The sequence below is a fragment of the Colobus angolensis genome, unplaced genomic scaffold, assembly GCF_000951035.1.
Source record: "Colobus angolensis palliatus isolate OR3802 unplaced genomic scaffold, Cang.pa_1.0 Scaffold57, whole genome shotgun sequence".
Classification (NCBI taxonomy): domain Eukaryota; kingdom Metazoa; phylum Chordata; class Mammalia; order Primates; family Cercopithecidae; genus Colobus; species Colobus angolensis.
In genome coordinates this window covers 6677590-6704269 of record NW_012119265.1, presented here as the reverse complement: position 1 = coordinate 6704269, position 26680 = coordinate 6677590, and the positions used below count along the sequence as shown (strand labels likewise).

General features: G+C 38.4%; 2 protein-coding genes across 3 annotated transcripts in view; one reads left to right on the top strand and one right to left on the bottom strand.

Moving 5' to 3' along the window:
* Window positions 1–26680, top strand: part of LOC105526021 (chromosome unknown open reading frame, human C14orf37) — a 318003-nt gene that overhangs the window by 23215 nt on the left and 268108 nt on the right. The window lies entirely within an intron of this gene.
* Window positions 6920–26680, bottom strand: part of PSMA3 (proteasome (prosome, macropain) subunit, alpha type, 3) — a 27256-nt gene continuing 7495 nt past the window's right edge. The window contains exons 3-11 of one of the 2 annotated variants that reach the window (XM_011961885.1): window positions 26122–26245; window positions 21170–21271; window positions 21018–21091; window positions 17835–17886; window positions 15126–15191; window positions 11396–11442; window positions 8433–8500; window positions 7915–7979; window positions 6920–7078 (exon numbers count right to left, since the gene is read on the bottom strand). In XM_011961885.1, the coding sequence (XP_011817275.1) occupies window positions 7034–7078; window positions 7915–7979; window positions 8433–8500; window positions 11396–11442; window positions 15126–15191; window positions 17835–17886; window positions 21018–21091; window positions 21170–21271; window positions 26122–26245 (643 nt within the window). In that variant the 3' untranslated portion in view covers window positions 6920–7033. Of the gene's footprint in view, window positions 7079–7914; window positions 7980–8432; window positions 8501–11395; window positions 11443–15125; window positions 15192–17834; window positions 17908–21017; window positions 21092–21169; window positions 21272–26121; window positions 26246–26680 lie in introns of both variants that reach the window. The other variant, XM_011961884.1, reaches the window with a different exon arrangement.

Below are 26680 nucleotides of genomic sequence, written 5' to 3'. Positions count from 1 at the left end.
TCGTGTCACTGTACTTCAGCCTGAGTGACAGAGCGAGATGCCATCTCAAAAAAAGAAAATCACATCACTTGATTTTCTTTCTTTCATAAGAGTTGAGGAGCTAGGTATGTCTGCTTACGTTATGGCATCTATAAATGTCAAACCCCCCACTGGTTCTTTAAAACCAGTGACTTTTAAAGAGGGTTTTAACTATGCTGGTGTAAATTTTAAGGATAGATTGAAAGAATAAAGATTCATGTGCCATTCATACTTTGGAACTTTGGGAAGGTATAGGAATGACCATAGATTGGCTTAGGGATAGTCAATTTATCTGTCTGTAAATGGATCCCATTTAGTATTGTTCCTGTATTTTTCTAAAACCAACCCTTGTGTCATTCACAATTAAATATGAGTTGCGGCCAGGCCCAGTGGCTCACGCCTGTTATTTCAGCATTTTAGGAGGCCGAGGTGGGCAGATTGCTCAAGTCCAGGAGTTCAAGACCAGCCTGGGCAACATAGTGAGATCCCGTCTCCACAAAAAATTTTTAAAAGTTAGCCAAGCATGGTAATGCTTGCCTGTGGTCTGTGGTTCCAGCTACTCGGGAGGCTGAGGTGGGCGAATTGCTTGAGCCATATGCTCTAATATATTTTAAAATACGTGTTTTTAAATATATTTTGAGTGGTAATACATAGCAGATAATGTTACATAAAAGCAGCCATGGTAATGACATATGACATTACTGGTTTTGAGTTGTTTGTGTAGTAGTTAGCTATTAATATTCAGGTATAATGATTTGCTATTTAAACTACACAAATGCTCAAAGTCCAGTGATACTCTGCACCCAAATTCACTGGCTAGATTACCTTCTTAGGAAAGCATAACACTTGAATGGAGTGACACTGGCGTGAGTCCACTAGAGGGTGTGTATACGTGGCCTGAGTTCAAATTGTTTGTTCCTGCTGTGAGTACTGCTTTTCAGCTTCAAGTTATTCTTCTTGGCCACAGTGCTGTTTATTCCACTTAGTAACAGTTCTGTTTACAGAGCACTTTGACATAAATTCTGATTTTTAACATTAAAGCTGTCTGATGGTATTTTTGTTTTAATCTTTAGAGATCAAGAAATTTTTTTAGTGACAGAATAGGGACTTTATTGATCCTTAAATCTACCCCTCACCACAATAAAGGAAAAAAGCAAAAACATTCTTGGCTCATGCATTGAACGATCTTTTTTGAGAAGGGTCAGTTTTTGAAAAATTATTCAAAACTGAAACATCTTTCATCTTTATCACACCTAAAGATTAAAAGCGACTGATTACCACCAGTTATTTCACTAAATATGAAAGTGGGAAACCGTATTATTTGTCCACTAAGTTGATAAGCCCAGGAGAATATGATCTGTAAATTCTAGTTGAGTGATGAAGATGGGGCTTTGAATTAATCTACAGTCTTGGAATTAATTCTGCAGCGTTTTAACCAAGGAATTTTTCAGTAGTCATAAATCTATATTTTAAAATTGAGTAAATGTTCTCATTGACCCCCACCAATTTTGTAAAGCAGATATTAACCAAACTTCAATAGTTATAAGACAAAAATTTAATGAAAATTGGACAGTATGTATAATCCAGGGCTAAATAGTTACATTGGACTGGAGTAGAAATTTAAAATACAATAGATGCTGGAGTAAATGTTACATATTATCATCATCTGATTCATCTTCTTCCTTCAGAGATTCCTGTTAAGAGAAAATAGGTGTTTAAAATTGATTTTTAAAATTGTTATATCCCATACCTGTGGGCAAGTTAAGCTACAACAACCTGAGTTAAGTGGTTAAATTCCTTTACTTGTAACTGAATGAACAGTTCTAGAATAAGATACCCACGCAAAGATAATTAAGCAAATATTCCTCTAATATGCAATGACTGTATCTTTGATAGAATGTATACTTAAGAGGCCAGGTGCAGTGGCTTAAGTCTGTAATCCCAGCACTTTGGTAGGCAGAGGTGTCTCTTGTAAAAATACAAAAATCAGCACCTGTAATCCCAGCTACTCAGGAGACTGAGGCAGGAGAATCGCTTGAACCCAGGAGGCTGAAGTTGCAGTGAGCCAAGATTGTGCCACTGCACTCCAGCCTGGGCAACAAGAGCGAAATTCTGTCTTGGGGGAAGAAATACTGAGGTCTATTTTTTGGATTAAAATGGAATGCTTTCCTCAAACTGTAAAATTAGGTATTGTTACAAGTTTAAAGCATAGGTTTAGCCAGTGTGATTATTGCAGTGTAATAAAAAGGATCCCAGGTGGCACACATGCTAGTGTGGTGTGCAGATGCTCAACTGAAGTGAAGGATAACATGCGTTTCAACAATTTCTATATACTAGGCAGTTTTTCTTAAGTCTTGGTTTATTGTGTTATAATACAGTAAAATTTACTCTGTGTACGTATGATTCCATTAATATTAACAAATTTAAAGTCTTACAGCTAAATACAATCAAGATAGAGAACATTTCCATCACTACAGGAAGTTGTTTTGTGCTAATTTAACAACTTCTACCCATGCTCATCCCCCCACTCCCACCGAGAACCACTGCTCTGTTTTTCTGATCATATAGTTTGACCTTTTAAAAAATGTCATACAATTGGAATTATATAGAATGCGTGAATCACATAGCCAAAGTTTTCATTTCACTTAGGTAAACACCTAGGAATAGGAGTGTTGGGTTATATGCTAAGTGTTAAACTTGCTAAGAAGCTGCCAAACTGTTTTCCAAAGCATCTACCATTTTCCTGTCCCACCAGCAATAAAGCATTCGTTAGTCTACATACTCATCAATGCTAGTGTAGTCAGAATGTATGGTTTTCATTGTTCACATTCTAACAGATGTAGAGTGGTATCTCGTGATTTTAATTTGCATTTTCCTAATGAATATCTTTTCTCATGTATTTGTCATTCATGTATCTTCTTTAGTAAATTGTCTTATTGTTTTGCCCATTTTTAAAAGTTGAGTTTTCATATTGTTCAATTTTGAGAGTTCTTCGTATATTCTGGACACAAGTCCTTTGTCAGACATGTGATTTGCAAATATTTTCCTCCAGAGTTTTTCCGGTCTTGTCAGTCCCTTAATAGTGTTTTTAGGAAGGAGAGCAGCTGCTTTTAATTTTGATGAAGTTTGTCAATTGTTTTTCTTTTATGGATCGTGCTTTTGGTGTAGTATCTGAGAACTCTTTCTTAAACCAGTCACATGTCTTCTGTTTTCTTTGAAGCATTACAGGTTGAGGTACATTTTGGTCTATGATCACTTTTGAGCTACTTTTTATATATAGGTAAGATATGGTTTGAGGTTGTGTTTGGGATTTTTTTTCTTCCTGCATATGAATGTTCAGTTGTTCCAGCACCGTTTGTTGAAAAAACACTATCCTTTCTCTATTAATTTGCCATTTTACTTTTGTCAGTTGATTGTATTTGTGGGTCTATTTTTAAACTCCATTCTATATTATGTCTACATCATGAACTTTATAGTGAGTCTTGAAATTAGGTAGTGTGGGTCTTCTCTCTTGTTCTTTTCAAAATTGTTTTGGCTCTTCTAATTCCTTTACTTTTCCCACATAAATTTTAGAAACAGCTTATTGATTTCTGCCACTTTCCCCCAAAAAGCCTCTTGGGAATTTGACTAAGTTTACATCTAATCTAATAAATGATTTTGGAGAGAAGTGATATCTTAGCAATACACTCTTTTCTGATAACACTTTGTTTTATTTTTCTCATTTAATAATTTTCCAACATTAAAACCTTGGACAAATTTAGATTTATATCTGAATAATTCCAGTTTTGTTGTCATTTCAAATGGTACATAATCCTTATTTTATAGATGAGAAAATTAAGTAACTTCCCCAAGTCACACAATTATTAAATGATAAAGCCAGATTGAAATCTATGAGCTTATAAACTAATGTCCTGTTTTGAACTACAGTACTAGTTTTCTTAAATTGTTGTAAACTGGGGTAGAGAGGAAGCCCTAACTTCTTTTAAGAAAAATCCTGCTACTGTAGTTCATAAAAGAATTGGTCCTTCCCACATTTATGTATTTTCAACATTTCAGTTTTCCAGATCTGTTCAGGTGATAAACCATGTTTTTCTTCCTCTTGGAGACAGAATCTTGCTCTGTCACCTAAGCTGGAGTGTAGTGGTGTCATAGCTCACTACAGCCCTGAACTCCTGGGCTCAAGTGATCCTCCTGGCTCAGCCTCTTAAGTAGCTGGGACTACAGGCGCATGTCCACGCCTGGCTGACTTTTTTATTTTTTGCAGAGACGGTCTCTCACTATGTTGCTTAGGCTGGTCTTGAATTCCTGGGTTCAAGCGATCTTCCTGCTTCAGCTTCCCAATCTCACCTGTGTTGAGATTACAGGTGTGAGCCACCACACCCAGCCTCCATGCTCATATTAATCTACAAGCCTTCGGTTGACACATTTCTGAATCATTGTTTTTTAAACAGTATACCTTATCCAGCAGTTAATCAGTATGATTTCAATATGTGTACCTTTAGCATGTGAATAGTTATTTGTGCTCACCAGTTGAAATACAAGGACAGGATTTTTTTTTTTTTTTTTAAACAACTCTCAGTCTTGTGGCAGGGGTAGTGGTATATACTTCATTATAGTTAAGTGGTATATACTTCATTATAGTTAAGCCATAATAGATAGATACTTGTGGTCAGTGGTAACAAAAAAAAAGCTATATACTTGGTTGGGGTTACAATAGCTGCATTTCATGTTTTGAAGTTCCTTTGATAACTGGATTATTTTTACAAAATGAGAATATTTGTAATCTTAATTTGCTGCTTCTATGAAATGAAGAATATTCTAATGCTGAAATCTGTTAAACATTGATAACCTACAAGTTGATTTTCTTATTTTTTAGGTCTCTTTATGAATAAAGAAATAAAAGCAAATAGAATCTTATCAGATAAGTGCTTGTATAAGTCTAAATATATTTTATTCTTTGGAATCTCTAAAGCAAAACTTTTAAACTTTTTTTTTTTTTTTTTTAGGTACCGGCATCAAGATGACTTATGGTAATGTGCTCAGTCTTTGCTTAAAATAAATTTTACATTTATCAAAGTAAAATGTACCAGCTTTTTATTTATTAATCCTGTTTAGTGTGTATGAAAATCACTTGGTGACTGGGCATGGTGGCTCATGCCTGTAATCCCAGCACTTTGGGAGGCTGAAGTGGACAGATAACAAGGTCAGGAGTTTGAGACCAGCCTGGCTAATACAGTGAAACCCCATTAGCCGGGCGTGGTGGCAGGTGCCTGTGGTCCCAGCTACTTGGGAGGCTGAGGCAGGAGAATCTCTTCAACCCGTGAGGCAGAAGTTGCAGTGAGTTGAGGTCGTGTCACTGTACTTCAGCCTGAGTGACAGAGCGAGATGCCATCTCAAAAAAAGAAAATCACATCACTTGATTTTCTTTCTTTCATAAGAGTTGAGGAGCTAGGTATGTCTGCTTACGTTATGGCATCTATAAATGTCAAACCCCCCACTGGTTCTTTAAAACCAGTGACTTTTAAAGAGGGTTTTAACTATGCTGGTGTAAATTTTAAGGATAGATTGAAAGAATAAAGATTCATGTGCCATTCATACTTTGGAACTTTGGGAAGGTATAGGAATGACCATAGATTGGCTTAGGGATAGTCAATTTATCTGTCTGTAAATGGATCCCATTTAGTATTGTTCCTGTATTTTTCTAAAACCAACCCTTGTGTCATTCACAATTAAATATGAGTTGCGGCCAGGCCCAGTGGCTCACGCCTGTTATTTCAGCATTTTAGGAGGCCGAGGTGGGCAGATTGCTCAAGTCCAGGAGTTCAAGACCAGCCTGGGCAACATAGTGAGATCCCGTCTCCACAAAAAATTTTTAAAAGTTAGCCAAGCATGGTAATGCTTGCCTGTGGTCTGTGGTTCCAGCTACTCGGGAGGCTGAGGTGGGCGAATTGCTTGAGCCATATGCTCTAATATATTTTAAAATACGTGTTTTTAAATATATTTTGAGTGGTAATACATAGCAGATAATGTTACATAAAAGCAGCCATGGTAATGACATATGACATTACTGGTTTTGAGTTGTTTGTGTAGTAGTTAGCTATTAATATTCAGGTATAATGATTTGCTATTTAAACTACACAAATGCTCAAAGTCCAGTGATACTCTGCACCCAAATTCACTGGCTAGATTACCTTCTTAGGAAAGCATAACACTTGAATGGAGTGACACTGGCGTGAGTCCACTAGAGGGTGTGTATACGTGGCCTGAGTTCAAATTGTTTGTTCCTGCTGTGAGTACTGCTCTTCAGCTTCAAGTTATTCTTCTTGGCCACAGTGCTGTTTATTCCACTTAGTAACAGTTCTGTTTACAGAGCACTTTGACATAAATTCTGATTTTTAACATTAAAGCTGTCTGATGGTATTTTTGTTTTAATCTTTAGAGATCAAGAAATTTTTTTAGTGACAGAATAGGGACTTTATTGATCCTTAAATCTACCCCTCACCACAATAAAGGAAAAAAGCAAAAACATTCTTGGCTCATGCATTGAACGATCTTTTTTGAGAAGGGTCAGTTTTTGAAAAATTATTCAAAACTGAAACATCTTTCATCTTTATCACACCTAAAGATTAAAAGCGACTGATTACCACCAGTTATTTCACTAAATATGAAAGTGGGAAACCGTATTATTTGTCCACTAAGTTGATAAGCCCAGGAGAATATGATCTGTAAATTCTAGTTGAGTGATGAAGATGGGGCTTTGAATTAATCTACAGTCTTGGAATTAATTCTGCAGCGTTTTAACCAAGGAATTTTTCAGTAGTCATAAATCTATATTTTAAAATTGAGTAAATGTTCTCATTGACCCCCACCAATTTTGTAAAGCAGATATTAACCAAACTTCAATAGTTATAAGACAAAAATTTAATGAAAATTGGACAGTATGTATAATCCAGGGCTAAATAGTTACATTGGACTGGAGTAGAAATTTAAAATACAATAGATGCTGGAGTAAATGTTACATATTATCATCATCTGATTCATCTTCTTCCTTCAGAGATTCCTGTTAAGAGAAAATAGGTGTTTAAAATTGATTTTTAAAATTGTTATATCCCATACCTGTGGGCAAGTTAAGCTACAACAACCTGAGTTAAGTGGTTAAATTCCTTTACTTGTAACTGAATGAACAGTTCTAGAATAAGATACCCACGCAAAGATAATTAAGCAAATATTCCTCTAATATGCAATGACTGTATCTTTGATAGAATGTATACTTAAGAGGCCAGGTGCAGTGGCTTAAGTCTGTAATCCCAGCACTTTGGGGGCCGAACTAGGCAGATCACCTTAGGTCAAGTTTGAAACTAGCCTGGTGAAAACTCGTCCCTGTATTATTGGTGAAACCAAAAATGCAAAAGTAGCCAGGTGTGGCGGCGTGCTCCTGTAATCCCAGCTACTGGGGAGGCTGAGGCAGCAGGATTGCTTGAACCCGGGAGGCAGAGGTTGCAGAGCAGAGATGGTGCCACTGCATTCCAGCCTGGGTCACAGAGCAAGACTCCGTCTCAAAAAAAAAAAATAGAACATATACTTAAAAGTCCTAAAAAACCTCTTTGCAATCTAAACCCCCCACAATTTTTTTTGGAACCAAGGCAACTGTACCCACTAGAGATAACCTAGAAAATTTCTATCCTTAGTTCAACTGAACTATTAGTGATATTTAATAGAAGCCACCCAAGTTGATTTATATTATTCAAGACATAATTTTGGTTAGAGGATTTTTTTTTTTTTTTTTTAAATTAGGGATGGGGTCTTGCTGTGCTGCTCAGGCTGGTCTTGAACTCCTGGGCTAAGTGATTCCCCGCACTGTACCTGGCCAAGAGAAGTTTTTGTGCTGTGGCTTACCTTAGCATATTTCTCTGCTTCTTCCCTTATATCTTTTGGAACAATTTCATGTCTTCCATTAGTTACTGTAAATTAAGCCACATATGTAAATGAATTTTAAATTGAATACTGTATTGTAACTTGCAGTATACCATAGGATCTACCCAATCCACAGATCTGCCTCACCTAAGGTTGCAAAGTTGTACTATGAGTAATACTCAAATATTTTAGTGTGCTGCTTCCACATGAGATTATATGTGCCTACATATTAAGTTCTTATGGAAATGAAAGTAAATTATGCTATAATTTATAAATCCTGAGCATTAATTTATAGCATAGTATCTTTAAAACCATGAAATGGATGTTTCAAAAAATAACCTGTTCACAACTTAAGTCAATTATTAAGCAGAACTTTCCCTTCATTTAGACAACCTAGTAAATTTGTTTTAGCTTTCATTATTTTAGAAAGGACTCTCAGTTGTAAATTAGCTGTGGTACAGATCATTCGTAAGGCAAATAAATGTACAAAAATAACTTACATTCACCAACCCAGCTGAGTTCTAGTTCAAAAGCTTTATCCTTAACTTCATCATGTACTATGTAAATTCTAGAATAGAAAAGGGAAAGGTAAGATTTTGGTAACCTCCAAACATTGTAGTAGTTCACAGACCCATAGTCAGTACAAATTAGAATGTCCATCCATAATATTATTATTTATAAAATTACACAGACACATTCTACATAGCATTTAACATTAGAGAAGACAAATTACACAGGGACTGAAATGACACATTTGCTCTCCCAACAAATATTCAATATATTTAATCAACCCAAGTTCAGTTTATTTTTGCACATTGCTTTAGAGATATAACTTGGGTGGGTGCAGTGAGTGGCTCACACCTGTAATCCCAACACTTTGGGAGACCAAGGCTGATGGATCACTTGAGGTCAGGAGTTTGAGACTAGCCTGGCCAACATGGTAAAATCCCTGTCTCTACTAAAAATACAAGAATTAGCTGGGTGTGGTGGTGGGTGCCTGTAATCCTAGCTACTCAGGAGGCTAAGGCAAGAGAGTTACTTGAACCCGGGAGGTGGAGGTTCCAGTGAGCCAAGATCACACTACTGCACTCCAGCCTAGGCTACGGAGAGAGACTCCCATCTCAAAAAAAAAAAAAAAAAGATATAACTATAAAAGATAACTCATAAAGAAAATGGATTCACTAGGAAGAGGTATCATTAACTGTGTTTTAGGAAATTTATTTTTTGTCCCATTAATTTTAATATTTTTAAAGCCAACTAATTGGCTGGGAACAGTGGCTCGTGCCTGTAATCCTAGCACTTGGGGAGGCAGAGGTGGGCGGATCATGAGGTCAGGAGATCGAGACCATCCTGGCCGAAAGTGTGAAACCATGTCTCTACTAAAAATACAAAAATTAGCCAGGTGTGGTGGCACGGGCCTGTAGTCCCAGCTACTCGGGAGGCTGAGGCAGGAGAATCACTTGAACCCAGAAGGTGGAAGCTGCAGTGAGCTGAGATCGTGCCACTGCACTCGAGCCTGGGCAACAGAGTGAGACTCTGTTTCAAATAAATAAGTAAAACCAACTAATTTATGTGCTAATTTATGTGTTTGCAATTATTAGTGGTCTCTTCAACCTACAGCTTCTTGGCAGTAGTCTTTTTAAGCTCCTTGTCCATTTTATAATGGCTTATATGCCACATAACCTGGCCTTCACATTGTAGTACTTTACAAATTACAGCAAAGAAGGAGGCACTGTCATGCAACATATTAAAGTAACATAAAAAGTATCAAGAGGCCAGGTGCGGCGGCTCACATCTATGATCCCAGCACTTTGGGAGGCCAAGGTGGGGGGATCACAAGGTCTGGATCACAAGACCAGCCTGGCCAAGATAGTAAAGCCCCTCTCTACTAAAAATACAAAAATTAGCCAGGCGTGGTGGTGGGTGCCTGTAATCCCAGCTCCTTGAGAGGCTGATGCAGGAGAATTGCTTGAACATGGGAGGTGGAACTTGCAGTGAGCCTAGATCATGCCACTGCCCTCCAGCCTGGGCGACAGAGTGAGGCTCCATCTCAAAAAAAAAAAAAAAAATCAAGAAATTAAGTACAGTAGCAGAGTATAGCTTTTATCTAATACTTTCCACTGAGTTACATACCTTACTTTTAGGAGGGTCTTCTAAAACCTTGCTATAATATGAGAGGATCTCAATTTTCTAGAACTAAGTAAAAGATAACATGCTGCTCCATTTTCTTAAATGAAGAAGGGATGGCTTTCCTAACATGGAACACTTAATAGATGACCACCATTATACCTAAACATAAAAGATGGTAAGAACTGATTTCCAGAAGCACTTCAAAGGATTGGTTCAGTGAAGGAAACAGAGTATATCATGATAAAATACTACACAATTCAAGGAAGATAACTGACTTCCTTTCTTAGCAGTTCTGCTGTATGTTGGTTCCTAATGTTGCCGTTAGAATGGCTTCTGCTTGCTTCACAACTGAAACTGGGAGGGCAGAGGGGAGGAGGAAGCAGGAGGGCTAAAGGCAATAGCAGTAATGATGGACCAGTTTATAAGAGACTGAGTGTCATGTAAATAGTACGTTTATTATACAATAGAGCCCATTGGAATTTTTTTCCTTCCTTGTATTGTTAGATGTAAAACCTGAGACACTACCGGATAGAGAGCTGATTGACTAGACCTTGTTCGTGTGGTTCTAATGTGGAATAGTTAGAGGTGTTAAGAATTATCTGAATATAACTTTTGAATCTAAAAAGCTGGCTACACAACGTGTTTTGTTGGAATCTTTGTAATACCAAATGTCTACACTCTTTTATCTAAAAGAATCAAAAAATTTTTGAAACATCACTACCCAGGTTAATTGACTTTTTATTGCTTACTGTCTAAATACCTGTTACATATTAATAGTATTCTAGTTTACATACCTGTCATCAACTATTCAGGGTTTCTTAAGCTAGTTTTTGAAATGTTTTGTAATACTGCTCTTCTTACCTTGTTATAGGAACTTTTATAATAAACATGAAAAAGTGAAACATATCTTTCCCAAATAAACAGATTATGTAAATGAGCCAGCTTCGTGGATCATGTATGGAAATAATTAGTTGTAAACCTATAAAGTTTGTAAGCATTCTTAGAGGCAATCTAAGATTACTATTATTAGTACTTAAGAGATTTGAGAAGTTGGGCGCTAACAAATTAAGACCCTAATGGTACATTATGTGTCCTTAACCTGTAATAGGAGTTTATTTTGTCAAAAGCTATTTTTCCCATCCTATTCATTCTACTAAAAAACGGGGCTTGAAAACATTTTCCTCCTTCGTGAGGCTTCTTAGAATGTTAAATTTACCTTCTAGAACACACTAAGTTATTTTACAGGAATACAGCCTCTTAGGATTAATGTAATATATATATGCAAAGGTCAAGTGAAATATTTTTGTGGATGGTAAGAAAAATTTCAACTTACATTTTTGCAACTTCTTTAACAATATCACGGCAGGTCATTTCTTTCATCTACAGAAAATAAAATGTATATTCATCAGAAGAACATTTTCCACTTGTGTAATTATTTTCACTTTTATACTCAGATATAAAACCAAGGAAAATAACTTGAAGTCTGAAAAAGACCAGAATCGAAGTTTCCTGATTCATATTTTAATGTTTTGAAATTTATACGCCAGGCCAGGCTCAGTGGCTCACGCCTGTAATCCCAGCACTTTGGGAGGCCAAGGCAGCCAGATTGCCTGGGGTCAGAAGTTCAAGACCAGCCTGACCAACATGGTGAAACCCTGTCTCTACTAAAAATACAAAATAGCCAGGCATGGAAGTGGTGCGCCCATGTAATCCCAGCTACTGAGGAGGCTGAGGCATAAGAATCTCCTGAACCCAGGAGGCAGAGGTTGTAGTGAGCCGAGATTACGCCACTGTACTCTAGTCTGGGCGACAGAGAGACTCCGTCTCAAAAAGAAAAAAAAAGTTTATACACCAAAAAAGATATTCTGAGATATCCTATAGTTACCACTAACTTTGTGATAAAATTATAAAAATCCACAGCCACCTATAAATCTGAAGTTTGACCTGAAGTTTGAACAACTGGAGAAGACATCTAGATTTTCTTTATAGTCAATTTAGGATAATAAAATGCAAACAAATCATTAATGTCTACTATATGCAAGATACAGAAAGATGAAGGAAGGAGTAACAAATCATCCTTTGTGGAACTATTCAAAGCAAAAATGCAAAATACCAGGGAAAGCTTTGAAGAACCAAGATTTGAGCAGGTTCTTAGAATATAGATTGGATTGGATTTCAAGAGAGATGAACGTATAAAGCAGAAGTGGGAAGCCAAAAGCTTTTATCCAAATTAGAATTAAGCATTCTTTCAATGAACACTTGGAAATCAAGGTAGAAAAGTACCCCTACGGCCTAGCTGAGGAGTCTGTATGTCATTAGGTTTTGATAGTAACCAGTGCAAGATTTTATCATCAGACATACGGGTTTCTGAATAGACAGGCATTTCTGAACAGACATGACAGGATCAAAACAATGTTTGCGCAAACTGCCCTTCATCTATTGCGGATACATTGGGGGATGATGGAATATAATGAAAGATAACAGGTGCTCATACAGCAGTCTAGACTTTAGGTGATTCAACTACTATATATTTAAGCTAGATTATCTTCTTTTTTTTTTCAATTTTGAAATCTGGATGCTCAAGCTATGCCTGCACAACCACATGAGGAAGAAGGAACAATGACAACAACAAAACACTAATTTAAATTTAAGAATACTAATCTTAGGAAATAGATAAACCATTATTTGGGTACAACTAAAGGCAAGTGGCATAGACTCTTAAAGAAATATTTTGCGGAAGAAAGAGACTAAAAGAGATCTAAGGAAGAAAATGTGAACCTCGATAGTTTGAAACAGTTAAAAAGGCAGTGTAGAAACTGCTCAGGCAGTTTGATTATGGACTATTAGATGATACTTGGGTCTGATAATGGTATAAGGAGAATAAAGTATTTAGGGATGCAATATGCCTGCAGCTTTTTTCAAATAGTTTATAGGGGAGGGGATGTGTAAGTGGTTAACTGAAGTCTAACTAGGTGAGTTTGTTGTAAGCTTACGATGTTTACAGTTCTTCATGTTAAATTGAGGGTGATCACAGGAAGGGAAAGAATACTGATCTTTAAATTTTTGCCCTTATTGGTTAAGTTCTGTATTTAGTGAATTAACTGCATCCTACAAAGTCAAACTTGAAAAGCACATTTTAATTGGCAAATATATTTTTACATATGTTTGTAAAGTTCTTATTTTTTGGTAAACCATCAGAAGAGAACAATGATACAGAGCAGGGGTCAGCAGATGGATTCTGTAAAGCATCAACTTGTAAATATTTTCAGGTTTATTAGCTGTATGGCTCTGGTTTCTGTTCCCTGTTCCAAATGTTAACGTCTACTGTTGTATTTTCTAAAAGTAGCCATGGACTGAATGTAGCTGTGTTCCAATAAAACTTACACAAAAGCAGGCAGTGGGCCATAATTTGTAACACCTGATTCACAGCATAATTTTGTCACAAACTGTAAGTGTTCCTCAATTAAAGTGATTTTTTTTCTTGATTTTTGTCTGGGACTTACTGTTTTTCCCATTCCTTACTAGGATTTAACTATAGAAAGATAGTAACTGCTCTAAATATTCTAATTTCCTTTATTTTTTTGAGATAAGGTGTCGCTCTGTCGCCATGGCTGGAGTGCAGTGACGTGATCATAGCTCACTGTAGCCCCCAACTCCTGGGGCTCAAACAGTCCTCCTGCTTCAGCCTCCCAAGTAGCTGGGACTACAGGTATATACCACCTCACCTCGCTAACATTTTGTTTTAGGAGATAGGGTCTCACTCTTTTGCCTAGCCTGGACTTGGAACTCCTGGGCTCAAGCAATCCTCCCAACTTGGCCTACCAAACTGGTAGGGTATTATACGGGTAATCCCCCTCAACTAGTGTAAATATTCTAATTTTCAAATTTCCATATAATAGTATGGAGAGATGAAAACAAAAGGAAAAGAGTAGAAGATAGGAACCTAGCATCATACTAGTAAGTGTGCAATGGAAAAGAACATAGGTCTAAGACTCATAAGGTCTGGATACTGTTCAGAACCAGCTGATTCTGTGGTCCTATGCAGTGTGTTTAATCTGCAGTTGAGCTTGGGCTAAATGACCTCTAAGATCCTTTTGTCAACTTTACTAAAATACGAAACAAATAGATGGTTCTAGAACTCAGCATTGTATAAATGCCAAGCGCGAATAAATATTTTCTAGAAGCTGGTCTTAAATAAGTTGAATGAGTAACTGAGAAAGATTCTAGTGCAGCATTAACATTTAAATGTATGTGAAATTTTATCTCACTTGAGTTTACCAAAACACTGATAAATTGTATGCCTGCTTTTTAGGCAAGTTTCTGACAGGTCATCAATAATATTGAAACAGTATCCATGAAGTCTTTAAGTTGATCAATGTATGGCTAAAAGGAAAACCAAGCTTTTAAGAAAACTTTTTCACACTAATAGCTGAATGTTGTGAAAAAAATAAGTGAGTAGTTGTAAGAGTATAGGCTAAAATGTATGCCTTATGTGGCTAGGAGCAAAGTTAAGAGAACCAGTGGAGCACAGCCAGACATAAAAGCTGTGTTCCAAAGAAAGAAAGAATATAGGAAAAATACAACTTTTTAGTAACTCAAAATGTTAAAATTTTCAAACTAGAGCTCACGTAGATTCATAAATAGGTTTCAAGGATTTTGTGAAATCATATCAAAAGTTGCGTTTTTCTAGATTGAGGCTTTATAGCAGTTACTAAAAATCGTAAAGGGATGTATAACACAACTCTGTAGATATGTTATCAGCTTTCACATTCAGTGACTTAAGCAGCCTCATAAAGCTCTACTCTAAACATCAAACCACACTGTATCTTTAAACTAAGCTTCTCCAGCCACGGGGCGCAGAGCCAAACACAAATTCAAACTTGAACACATCATGAGATTTTTTTTTTAAGCTCATCAGCTATCATTACTGTTGGTGTATTTTATGTGTGGCCCAGGGAAGCCAAATGATTGGACATCCCTGCATTAGACTGAAATGTCTGTGGTGATAAAATTTCACTGCATTAGCATGACAATGTAGTAAAAATTCAAGCATTAATTATTACCTGAAGCTTCTCTATTTCCGTCTTTGCAGCTTGCCTGGCTTTGCCAATGGCACAGCCCCAATAACCCTATTTAGAAAAAAAATATATATAGTCACTGAATTAGTATGCTATATATAATTAATGACTACTAATGTTTCTATTTGTAACCTAGTGAAAGGATGTTAAATGACTTTTAAAAGCAAGTATGGAAAAATACAGTCAAATACATTCTGATGAATGCCAAAGGGCTCAAAAATATTAAAATACCAAACAATTCTAAAACTACCTCTATTTTTAATAGAGGTATATCCAAAAATATTTAAACTGCGTAATCATACACACTTTGAGACATTTTGGGGAACATGAATGGGAAAGATTTTAGCACTATGACAATGAAAAATGAAATTATATATTCCTGAGACACAGAAATAAAGTTAATTCCTATGAGTTCAGTACTCTAAACCCCAATGTTTTTATTCTATAAATTTTTTTAAAGAAAAGGATGCACAGCCGGGCACGGTGGCTCATGCCTGTAATCCCAGCACTATGGAAGGCTGAGGCAGGCGGATCACCTCAGGTCAGGAGTTGGAGACCAGCCTGACCAACATAGTGAAACCCCGTCTCTACTAAAAATACAAAAAAATTAGCTGGCTGTGGTGGCAGGTGCCTGTAATCCCAGCTACTAGGGAGGCTGAGGCAGGAGAATCACTTGAATCTGGGAGCCAGAGGTTGCAGTGAGCAGAGACCACACCACTGCACTCCAGCCTGGGCAACAGAGTGAGACTCCATCTCAAGAAAACAGTTAAGAAACAGTAATAATAGGCTGGGCACGGTGGCTCACACTTTTGTAATCCCAGCACTTTGGGAAGCCGAGGCATGTGGATCACTTGAGGCCAGGAGTTCCAGACCAGCCTGGGCAACATGGTGAAACTCCGTCTCTACTTTTAAAAATAGAAAAACTAGCCAGGTGTGGTGATACAGGCCTGTAATCCCAGCTACTTGAGAGAAGCTGAGGCACGAGAATCCCTTGAATCCGGGAGGCAGAGGTTAACAGTGAGTCAAGATTACACCACTGCAGTCCAGCCTGGGTGACAGAGCAAGACTGTCTCAAAAAAAAAAAAAAAAAAAAAGTAATAATTTAGGGAAAGCTCTTAGAAATCACATTTAAACCTTCTCTTTAAAAGGGAAGGCAGGGCAAGGTGGCTAACGCCTGTAATGCCAGCACTTTGGGAGGCCAAGGTGGGTGAATTACTTGAGATCCAGAGTTCGAGACCAGCCTGGCTACTAACATGGTGAAACCTTGTCTCTACTAAAAATACAAAAATTAGCCGGGTGTGGTGGTGCATGCTTCTAATCCCAGCCTACTCGGGAGGCTGAGGCAGAATTGCTTGAACTGGGGAGGCAGAGGTTTGGCGCCACTGCACTCCAGTCTGGGCGACAGAGCAAGACGTTGTCTCAAACAAAATTAGGTCCAGTGCGGTGGCTCACGCCTGTAATCCTAGCACTTTGGGAGGCTGGAGTGGGCAGACCACTTGAGGTCAGGAGTTGGAGACCAGCTGGCCAACATGGCAAAACCCCATCTCTACTTAAAAATACAAAAATTAGCCAGGCATGGTGGCGCATGCCTATAATCCCAGCTAATCGGGAGGCTGAGACAGGAGAATCGCTTGAACCTAGGAGGCAGAGGAGGTTGCAGTGAACCAAGATTGAGCCACTACACTCCAGCCTGGGAGATAGAGTGAGACTCCATCTTAAAAATAAATAAAATAAAATAAAAGGGATGACATGGCTGGACATGGACGCTCATGCCTGTAATCCCACCACTTTGGGAGTCCAAGGCAGGATTGCTTAAGCCCAGGAGTTTGAGACCAGCCCTGGGAACGTGGAAAGACCTTGTCTCTACAGACACCAAAAAAAATACAAAAATTCCCATGCATGGTGGCATAAGCCTGTAGTCCCAGTTACTTGGGAGGCTTAGGTAGGAGAATCGCCTGAGCCTCGAAGTTAAGAGGCTGAAGTGAGCTATGATTGTGTCACTGCACTCCAGACTGGGCAAGAGTGAGGGGGAAAAAAAAAAAGACGTTAAATAGTTTTAAGACAGTGTTTATAGTAAAAAAGGAAAATCACATATTCAAAATACTATATGCACTGTATAGCTTTTATAAATAACATACTGAAAACAAATCTTTTCTCTGCCTCATATCGGTTATTAATGATAAACAAGAAAACATGGTTGGGCACGGTAGCTCACACCTGTAATACTCCCACTTTGGGAGACCCAGGTGGGTAGATCTCTTGAGGCCTGGAGTTCAACACCAGTCTGGCCAAAGTGGCAAAGGCCTGTCTCTACTAAAAATACAAAAAAATTAGCCAGGTGGTGCACACCTGTAATCCCAGCTACCCAGGAGGCTGGGGCAGAAGAATCGTTTGAACCTGGGAGGCAGACGTTGCAGTGAGCCATTGTGCTCATGCAACTGTTGTTAGACCAACATCAGATCCAACGTGAGCCATTGGATCATGCCAGTGTGTTCCAGCCTGGGTCACAGAGTGAGATCCTGTTCCACCAAAAAGGAAAAAAAAAAATGCTGTTGGATAAGAGGTTGTTGTAAAAAAAAAAAAATTCCTTGAATGAGTTTTTTTTAAATTTCATATAATCTTATAATGAGACTTAAATGCTAATGAAATACCATTAAACTAAAATAGAATTTCAAATGATTCAGAAGTACTCACGTATGAAACACCTGATGGGTCAATCATGTAGAGTTGCGCACCGTCATTCACACTGTAAGACCCTAACATGAAACTGCGTAAAAGTATACAAACAGCTTAAACCACAGCAATAACATAAAAGTATTTTTGAAAAAATTATTAAAATGCAATTATATTTCGTTTCTGAGATAAATTACTAATATACATATAACTCATAGTACTTTCATACAGTGGTTTCAAATAAAACTAGTACATACTTGAGATTATTCAAAATTCATGTAGCTTTGTTTGTTTGTTTAATATTAATCTTTCTGATTAAGGTCTCCTAGAAAGTCTAGCAGTACAGGGAAAGGAGTAATGATAAGATAGATGAAAAGCAAAACTAATGAGAGGGCCCAAAAAATAAGGCATAAACACAAAAAGGTCAAGGGAACAAAATTCCTGGCAGAGTATACTGAATCCATGTGAAATCCTTCCCACCCTTCATTCTATTTCCTAATATCCTGCCAGTCATTTCTCTGCAATAATCAGAATTGGTTCAGTGTATTTTACTATGCTCAACAAATTAGGCTATTAGCTGATTGTATGAAATACTGATTTTCTGAAATTGCAACATACAGTGGGCACTGTTTCCATGAGTTCTGCATCTGTGGATTCAACAAACCGCAGAGAGAAAACTTCCAAAAAACATTGCTTCTCTACTGAACAACTGTGATTTTCTTGTCATTATTCCCTAAACGATACAGTGTAACAGCTGTTTACACTGTATTAGGTATTGCAAGTAGAGATGACTTAACATATACAGGAGGATATGCACAGGTTATATGCAAATACTTAACCATTTTATATGAGGGACTTCAGCAACCTTGGATCTGGTATTCATGGGAGGTCCTAAAACCAATCCCCCACAAAAACCAAGGGATGACTATATTTGCCTTAGAGTAGAAAAGAAACCAGCATCATCTTACACATCATCTCATATGCGGAATATTTTTAACTATTCAATTCCCATCCCTACCGTCATTTCCATCCATCTTCTACCCTGATATGAGACTTATCCTTCAGAATATATAGCTCACTGTCACTATTTTAAAGCCTTTTAACATTTTCTTTGCTGAAAATCAGCATGGAACACAGACTTTTACATGACTGGACCCTTCCTACATCTTCAATATCATCTCTAAACCTCATACTCTACACACCAAGCATACTTAACTATCTCTGGCCCACATATTTTCATACCAGTTCCTGTGCTTGCAACTACCAAGTCATCCTACAGCTCACACTCTTTTCCTTGCCTCCTGTCCAGAAACAGTCCGTTCCCTAATTGTTGTCCCTTTATCATATCACCTCTAAGATTTTATCAGTGTGACTTCACACCTGTGTCTCCACATCTATGACTAACTCAGTGCCCAATAGATGTTTACTGAAAAAGTTCTCTCTGGCCCGGCATGGTGGCTCAAGCCTGTAATCCCAACACTTTGGGAGGCCAGGGTGGCAGATCACTTGAGGTCAGGAATTCAACACCAATCTGGCCAACATGGCAAAACCCCGTCTCTACTAAAAATAAAAAAATTAGCCAGGCGTGGTGGAAGGTACTTGTAATCCCTGCTACTCAGGAGGCTGAGGCAGGAGAATGGCTTGAACCTGGGAAGCAGAGGTTGCAGTGACCCGAGATCGTGCCACTGCACGCCAGCCTGGGCGACAGAGAGAGACTCCATCCCAAAAAAAACAAAAAAAAGTTATGGGAAAAAAAAAGTTATCTCTACTATTTTTACTCCCTTGAAAAGAGTAGAGAAGTTTGATGAACTCAGAGCTCAGTTGAAAGGTATTCTACATAGTCTGAAAACAAAGTGTTTCATAATGTAATTTAAGTGAGAGGCTTAAAAATGACTAATGTCAGCCTGGGCAGCATGGTGAGACCCTGTCTCTACAAAAAAAAAAAAAAAATTTTAATTAGCCAGGCATCGTAGCCCATGCCTGTGGTCCCAGCTACTTGGAACGCTGAGGTGGGAGCATCGCTTGAACCAGGAGGTGAAAGCTGCACTCAGCCATGATGGCACCACTGCACTCCAGCTCAGGTGACAGAGCAACTGTCTCAAAAAGTAAAACAAAACATAAAACACTAATGTAACATTACCAATAGAATAAAACTCAATTTTTCTTTAGTATCTGTCTTAGTAATTAAATATGACTGATGATAAACAACTCAAAGGTAGGACTACAGCTGAGCACTCAGATGTTAGTATATGCACTATTTTGACCAAACATGTTTGACTTTTTTTTTAAGTCATAAGCCAAACATGTCTTTTCATTTTAGAAAAATCTAGTCATAAGTCTTCTCTGTGAAGCCAAATTTGAATATTTATACCTATTCCAGGTCTTTATGCAGCTGAATCCCCACTTCACCCCAAAATAAAATATCAGCACTTTAACAGAAAGAAAAACTGTGCTTAATGGGAATTGTGAGATGTAATTTTGTATGGACTAATTACTGACTGCCAAAAATGATCTCCATTTAATAGCATATTACCTACAGGCTTCAAGTATATCAGATGGAAATTAATGAGAAAACTGAAGTATAACTGGCTGCTTAATGTTAACACAGCATATATTTAAAATTACCTAAGAATATCAGGGACTAATACCAGAGAGTTTATTATAATCAGATTAAAGTCATTGTTATCAGTTCCTTGTTTTATATTCACTTCAGATCTATATAGTCCTTTTCACTATTCAAACTTTTCTTTTTTTTTTTTTTGTAGAGGTAGAGTCTCTATTGCCCCGGCTAGAGTACAGTGGTATGATCACAACTCACTCACTCCACTGTTGAACTCCTGGGCTCAAATGATCCTCCCAAGCAGCTCATAAGTAGCTGTGAGTACAGGCATGTGATACTGCACCTGGCTAAATTTTAAATTTTTTTGTAGAGACAGGTTCTCACTATGTTGGCCAGGCTGGTCTCATACTCCTGGGCGCGAGGGATCCTCCCACCTCAGCCTCCCAAAGTACTGGGATTACAGGTGTGAGCCATGGCACCCAGCCTCAAGTAGTTTCTATGTACACTGTTTTATTTAATAATTGCCCTAATACTTCTCGACAAGAGTTCCTATTTTTAAGTATGTAAAAGGCTAAGATGCTGGGGAACATAATAATTATCTATAGTACAGATCTGCCTTTTGAATAATTCACAAAATTTCATACCTGCAGCCAAAAGGTCTCACAGCACTGTAGAGTGTATATGCATGCACATACATGGCCACTCTGTCTGCAAGATGCTATGGAGGGAAGCAGAAGAGCTTATTAATAAACTTCTATTACTGTCCAAAAGGTTTCTCAACATGTTATCAACTTACTTTTAGTGGAATGTTGTAGCCAAAGTTAGATCTAAAGTTGGAAGCTTCTTCTCTTGCTATGTCTGCTAAAGAACGAGCATCTGCCAACAAACCTGCTACTGCCTGAAAAAAAAGCACCAATTTACTAGAGGAACACATTCCTATCACAAATCAAAGTTTGCAATCATTATAGATTTACTAAATTTTTTTAACAAGTATTACCATTCAAAATAAACTTTTTTGGCTTAAAGGCTCTCTACAAGGCATTCTGATGCTTGAGTATGAAATTATAATTTAGAAATTTACCAAGTATAACTTCATTGCTTTGTCCAATGCTCATATTCAGGACTATTTCCTTTTTTTTTCTTTTTCTGTGACGGAGTCTCGCTCTGTTGCCTGGGCTTGCCTCAGCTTCCCTAGTAGCTGGGACTACAGGCGCCCGCCACCACGTCTGGCTAATTTTTGTGTATATTTAGTAGAGACAGGGTTTCACCATGTTAGCCAGGATGGTCTCGATCTCCTGACCTGGTGATCCACCCGCCTCGGCCTCCCAAAGTGCTTGGATTACAGGTGTGAGCCACCGTGCCTAGCCAATATTCAGGACTACTTCTATCATAAATCCTCTTCCCCTGATTTACTACCTCATTATAAAGAAAAAAAACCATGGGTCTTGGTCAGATTTCATCTTTTTTTTTGAGACAGTCTCATTGTGTCACCTAGGCTGGAGTGCAATGGTGCCATCTGGGCTCACTGCAACCTTAGCCTCCCAGGTTCAAGGGATTCTCCTGCAGCTGGAATTGGCTAATTTTTGTATTTTTAGTAGAGACAGAGTTTGGTTTTGCCATGTTAGCCAGGCTGGTCTTGAACTGCTCACCTCAGGTGATCAGCTTGCCTCAGCCTCCCAAAATGTGATTACAGGTGTGAGCCACCGTGCCTGGCCCGATTTTGATCTTTTCTCTAAAGTTATTACAGGGTGAGGATATCTAATCCAAAAATCTGAAATTTAAAACATTTCAGAATCTGAAACAAACAAACAAAAAACAGAACTGCAGTTACTATGTATGTGCCGAGAAGCCCTCAGGCACTGCAGTGAAATCACATGTTAGTGTGGCATATTTTTCTTTTTTCTTTTTTTGAGAGAGAGTTTTGCTCTTGTTGCCCAGGCTGGAGTGCAGTGGCGCAATCTCAGCTCACCACAACTTCCGTCTCCTGGGTTCAAGCTATTCTCCTGCCTCAGCCTCCCAAGTACCTGGGAGTACAGGTGCATGCCACCATAGCCCGGCTAATTTTTTTATTTGTAATAGAGACGGGGTTTCTCCATGTTGGTCAGGCTAGTCTTGAACTTCCGACCTCAGGTGATCCGCCCGCCTTGGCCTTCTAAAGTGCTGGGATTACAAGTGTGAGCCACTGCGCCCAGCCTAGTGTGGCATATTTTAAGTTTGGAGAAAAATGTCCAAGTAGTTCAGTTTGAACATTAGATCATTTTACTACATTCCTTTCAATGCCTTCACATGTTTCAGAAGCTAGGCTGTTAGTGGTTGCTATGAAAAAAAGTAAGTACTGTACAAAAATCAGTGTGAAACAGGAAATGACAGTGGCTGCATCCAAAGTTGGGAAGTTGTACAGTGTACATACTAGAAATTTTGATTGCTTAAAATGAAAGAAAACATTTTAATTTTTAAATAAAAATATTTTTCACTATATGTGTATTTTTTTTAAAAATGGCTAAGATTTTAGGATGTAAACACTAAGTTCTTTGGACCTAAATACTTAAAAACGAAACCATTAGGTATTTTTAGCCTAGAGAAGCCATGAGAAAAACTACTGGGACACTTATGGTATCATAAACCAACCAAATTTGAAACCCTGTAGCCTAGGACAGTTACAGAATTTAAAAGTGGTATCAAAATCTTTAAAAGCCTTTTTTTCCTATGCTACCCAGTAATAGTAATAATAATTACTAAGAGATACTGAGCACTCATTACATGTTAATCATTTTACATAATAATTTTTAACCTCACAACTGTATGTGCGAAGTACTATTATCACCCTTGTTTTGCAAACAAGGAAATGGGTGTTTAGAATAACTTCCCCAAGGTAACCCATGCCAGTAAGTTATACCACTTAAAGAATCTTCTATTGCTTTAGAGAAAGCTTACTGTAAAGTCACATAATTCTCAAATCACTTGAAGATGACAACTGTGGAAGGAGGGAGGATATTAAGCCTTAATTTTCTCCAACCCTCCTCAATGTCTAATGTTGGCCGGACACATTGGCTCATGCCTGTAATCTCAGCAACTCAGGAAGCTAAGGCAGGAGGATCGCTTGAGCCCAGGAGTTCAAGACCAGCCTGAGCAACACAGCAAGATCATATCTCTTAAAACAAACAAAAAGTTATCCAGGTGTGCTAGCACACTTGTAGTCACAGCTACTTGGGAGGCTGAGGCAGGAGAATCACTTGAGCCCAGGAGCACAAGGCTGCAGTGAGCTATGATCATGCCACTGCACTCAAGCCTGGGGAACAGAGCAAGGCCTACGTGTGTGTGTGTGTATATATTTATGCATAATTTTTTTCAAAATATAAACTTTTTCTATTACAAAAAAGAATACAAGATCACCTCCTACTAGCTAGGTTACAATCTAGCACATTTCATCAAAACATACCAGTTTCACTGGCAATGATCAATCTGTTCAGCATGATTCTTAGCAAACTAACACAAGAACAGAAAACCAAAAACCACATGTTCTCTCTTATAAGTGGAAGCTAAATGATGAGAATTCATAGATACAAAGACAGGAACAACAGACATTGGGGCCTACTTGAGGGTGGAGGGTGGGAGGAGGAAGAAGATCAGAAAAAATAACTATTGGGTCCTAGGCTTAGTACCCGGATAACGAAAAAAATATGTACAACAACAAAAAAGTCAAAAGAAAATGTATATATACACAATGGAATACTGTTCATCCTTTAAAAAGAACAAAATGCTAGGCTGGGCGTGGTGGCTCACGCCTATAATCCCAGCACTTTGGGAGGCAGAGGCGAGTAGATCACTTCAGGTCAGGAGTCCGAGACCAGCCTGACCAATATGGTGAGACCCCGTCTCTACTGAAAATACAAAAATTACCTGGGTGTGGCAGCGTATGTCTGTAATCCTAGTTACTGGCGAGGCTGAGGCAGGAGAATTGCTTGAATCCAGGAGGCGGAGGTTGCACTGGGCTGAGATTGCACCATTGCACTCCTTCCTGGACGACAGAGTGAGACTCCACCTCAAAAAATAAATTAAAATATGGCCGGGCGCGGTGGCTCAAGCCTGTAATCCCAGCACTTTGGGAGGCCGAGACGGGCGGATCACGAGGTCAGGAGATGGAGACCATCCTGGCTAACATGGTGAAACCCCGTCTGTACTAAAAAACACAAAAAGCTAGCCGGGCGAGGTGGCGGGCGCCTGTAGCCCCAGCTACTCGGGAGGCTGAGGCAGGAGAATGGCGTAAACCCGGGAGGCGGAGCTTGCAGTGAGCTGAGATCCGGCCACTGCAGTCCAGCCTGGGCGACAGAGTGAGACTCTGTCACTCTTGTCTCAAAAAAAAAATTAATTAATTAATTAATTAATTAAAACAAAATCCTGTCATTTGCAGCAAAATAAAGAAATCTGTTCAGGAGAAAAATATTGAGATAAAATAATCTTTGAAGAAGAAAAACAATTAGCTTTATGGTTTATTGGTTATACTTTACCAGTACCTTTTGTGTTTGTGTGTAACATTAAATCTCATTTAGATATAAGAAAGCTATCAGCTGAACGATGTGGGTCATATAAGGTGTCTTTTCATTTAGAAAGGGCTCTGGAGTAACACGCAGACCCAAGTTTGAATCCCAGCTTTTCTTTACTAGCTGGGCATCTACTTTTTCACCTGTGAAAATGGCATTAGGCCGAGCGCAGTGGCTCACGCCTGTAATCCCAGCACTTTGGGATGCTGAGGCGGGCGGATGGATCACTTGAGGTCAGGAGTTCAAGACCAGCCTGGCCAACATGGTGAAACCCCGTCGCTACTAAAAACATAAAAATTAGCTGGGCGTGGTAGCAGGCACCCATAGTCCCAGCTACTTGGGAGGCTGAGGTAGGAAAATTGCTTGAACCCAGGATGCAGAGAGTGCAGTGAGCTGAGATGGCAACCACTGCAATCCAGCCTGGGTGACAGAGAGAGACTCTGTCTCAAACCAAAAAGAAAAGAAACAAAATGACATTGATATAACCTTCACTGGGTTGTCAAAATTAAACAAGGTAATTTATGTAAAGAGCTTCCAGCATAGAACCTAATATACAAATATTCTCCTTTCTTCCTTTCCTTTTCAGGTGGCAGGATTAGAATAATTTCATTCTTTTTTTTTTTTTTTCCCCCGGTATTGGTTCTTACTAAGCCAAGTCTGCCATCTATATAGGGTAACTGTGGTATATACCAGTAGTGTATTTATGGCTGGGCTTGCAATTTGGGGTCCCTCACAACTTAGATACCAACTGCATGAATAACTTATTTCAGTGATGCCCTATGAAACTATTATGGATGTGTTCACTTTTCCTTTTCATTAAACATCCTTTCCTGACGTTCCACCTTATATAAAGGTGTTTGCTATCTGATGGCATCTTTACTGTGACAGTGATCCCCACAAGAGATACAGAAAGCTAAAGATTCTTCACCTCTCAGCATATGCCTTCATCAGTGATGTGTGCTGCCAAGATCTCATTTCTACGCATACTCCCCAGCCCTCTCCCTCTCCTGCTCTTCTTTCAGCAACTTGGATTTTCCCCCATCACTAATAAGGTTATGAGAATACTGCCTTTCTATTTGACAGTGAACTGGACCAATGCAGTAACGCGCTCTGATTACTTTTGTGACTGCACAGTGATCTATTCCAATCAGTTACTTCAAAAGAAACTGGACAAGACAAAAAGGAACATTTTAAAACATGACCTTACCATTCCAACATGCCGATCAACATTAAAAAGTCGTTTGTTGGAACCTTCTTCATAAAGTTTAGAAAGGACTAATTTTTCTACCCCAAAGACAACACCATCTTTGCATCTGATTCCAATAGCTGTACTGAAACAAGAAGAAAATCAGTTTTTTAACTGCAAATAAACTTCATAAACTTAAGTTTAACAAAAAAAAAAAAAAACAAAATAAGTAACATTTAAGGCACGCCAAATACCTTAAAACATTTGAAAACCAGGAAGAGAAAACACACTAAAGTGTAATAAATACATTAAATCCATATATAAATATCATGTGACCCTCCCTCCAGAATCTAGTACATCATTTGACTAAAAATATATTAATATATAAGTATAAAAATGCTAATGAAACACAATATGGCGCAGTGTCTGACTTACGATAATTACGTTATAAACAAATGACATAAATTCATGTCCATCAAAAATGGTACATAACGCCAGGCGCGGTGGCTCAAGCCTGTAATCCCAGCACTTTGGGAGGCCGAGACAGGCGGATCACGAGGTCAGGAGATCGAGACCATCC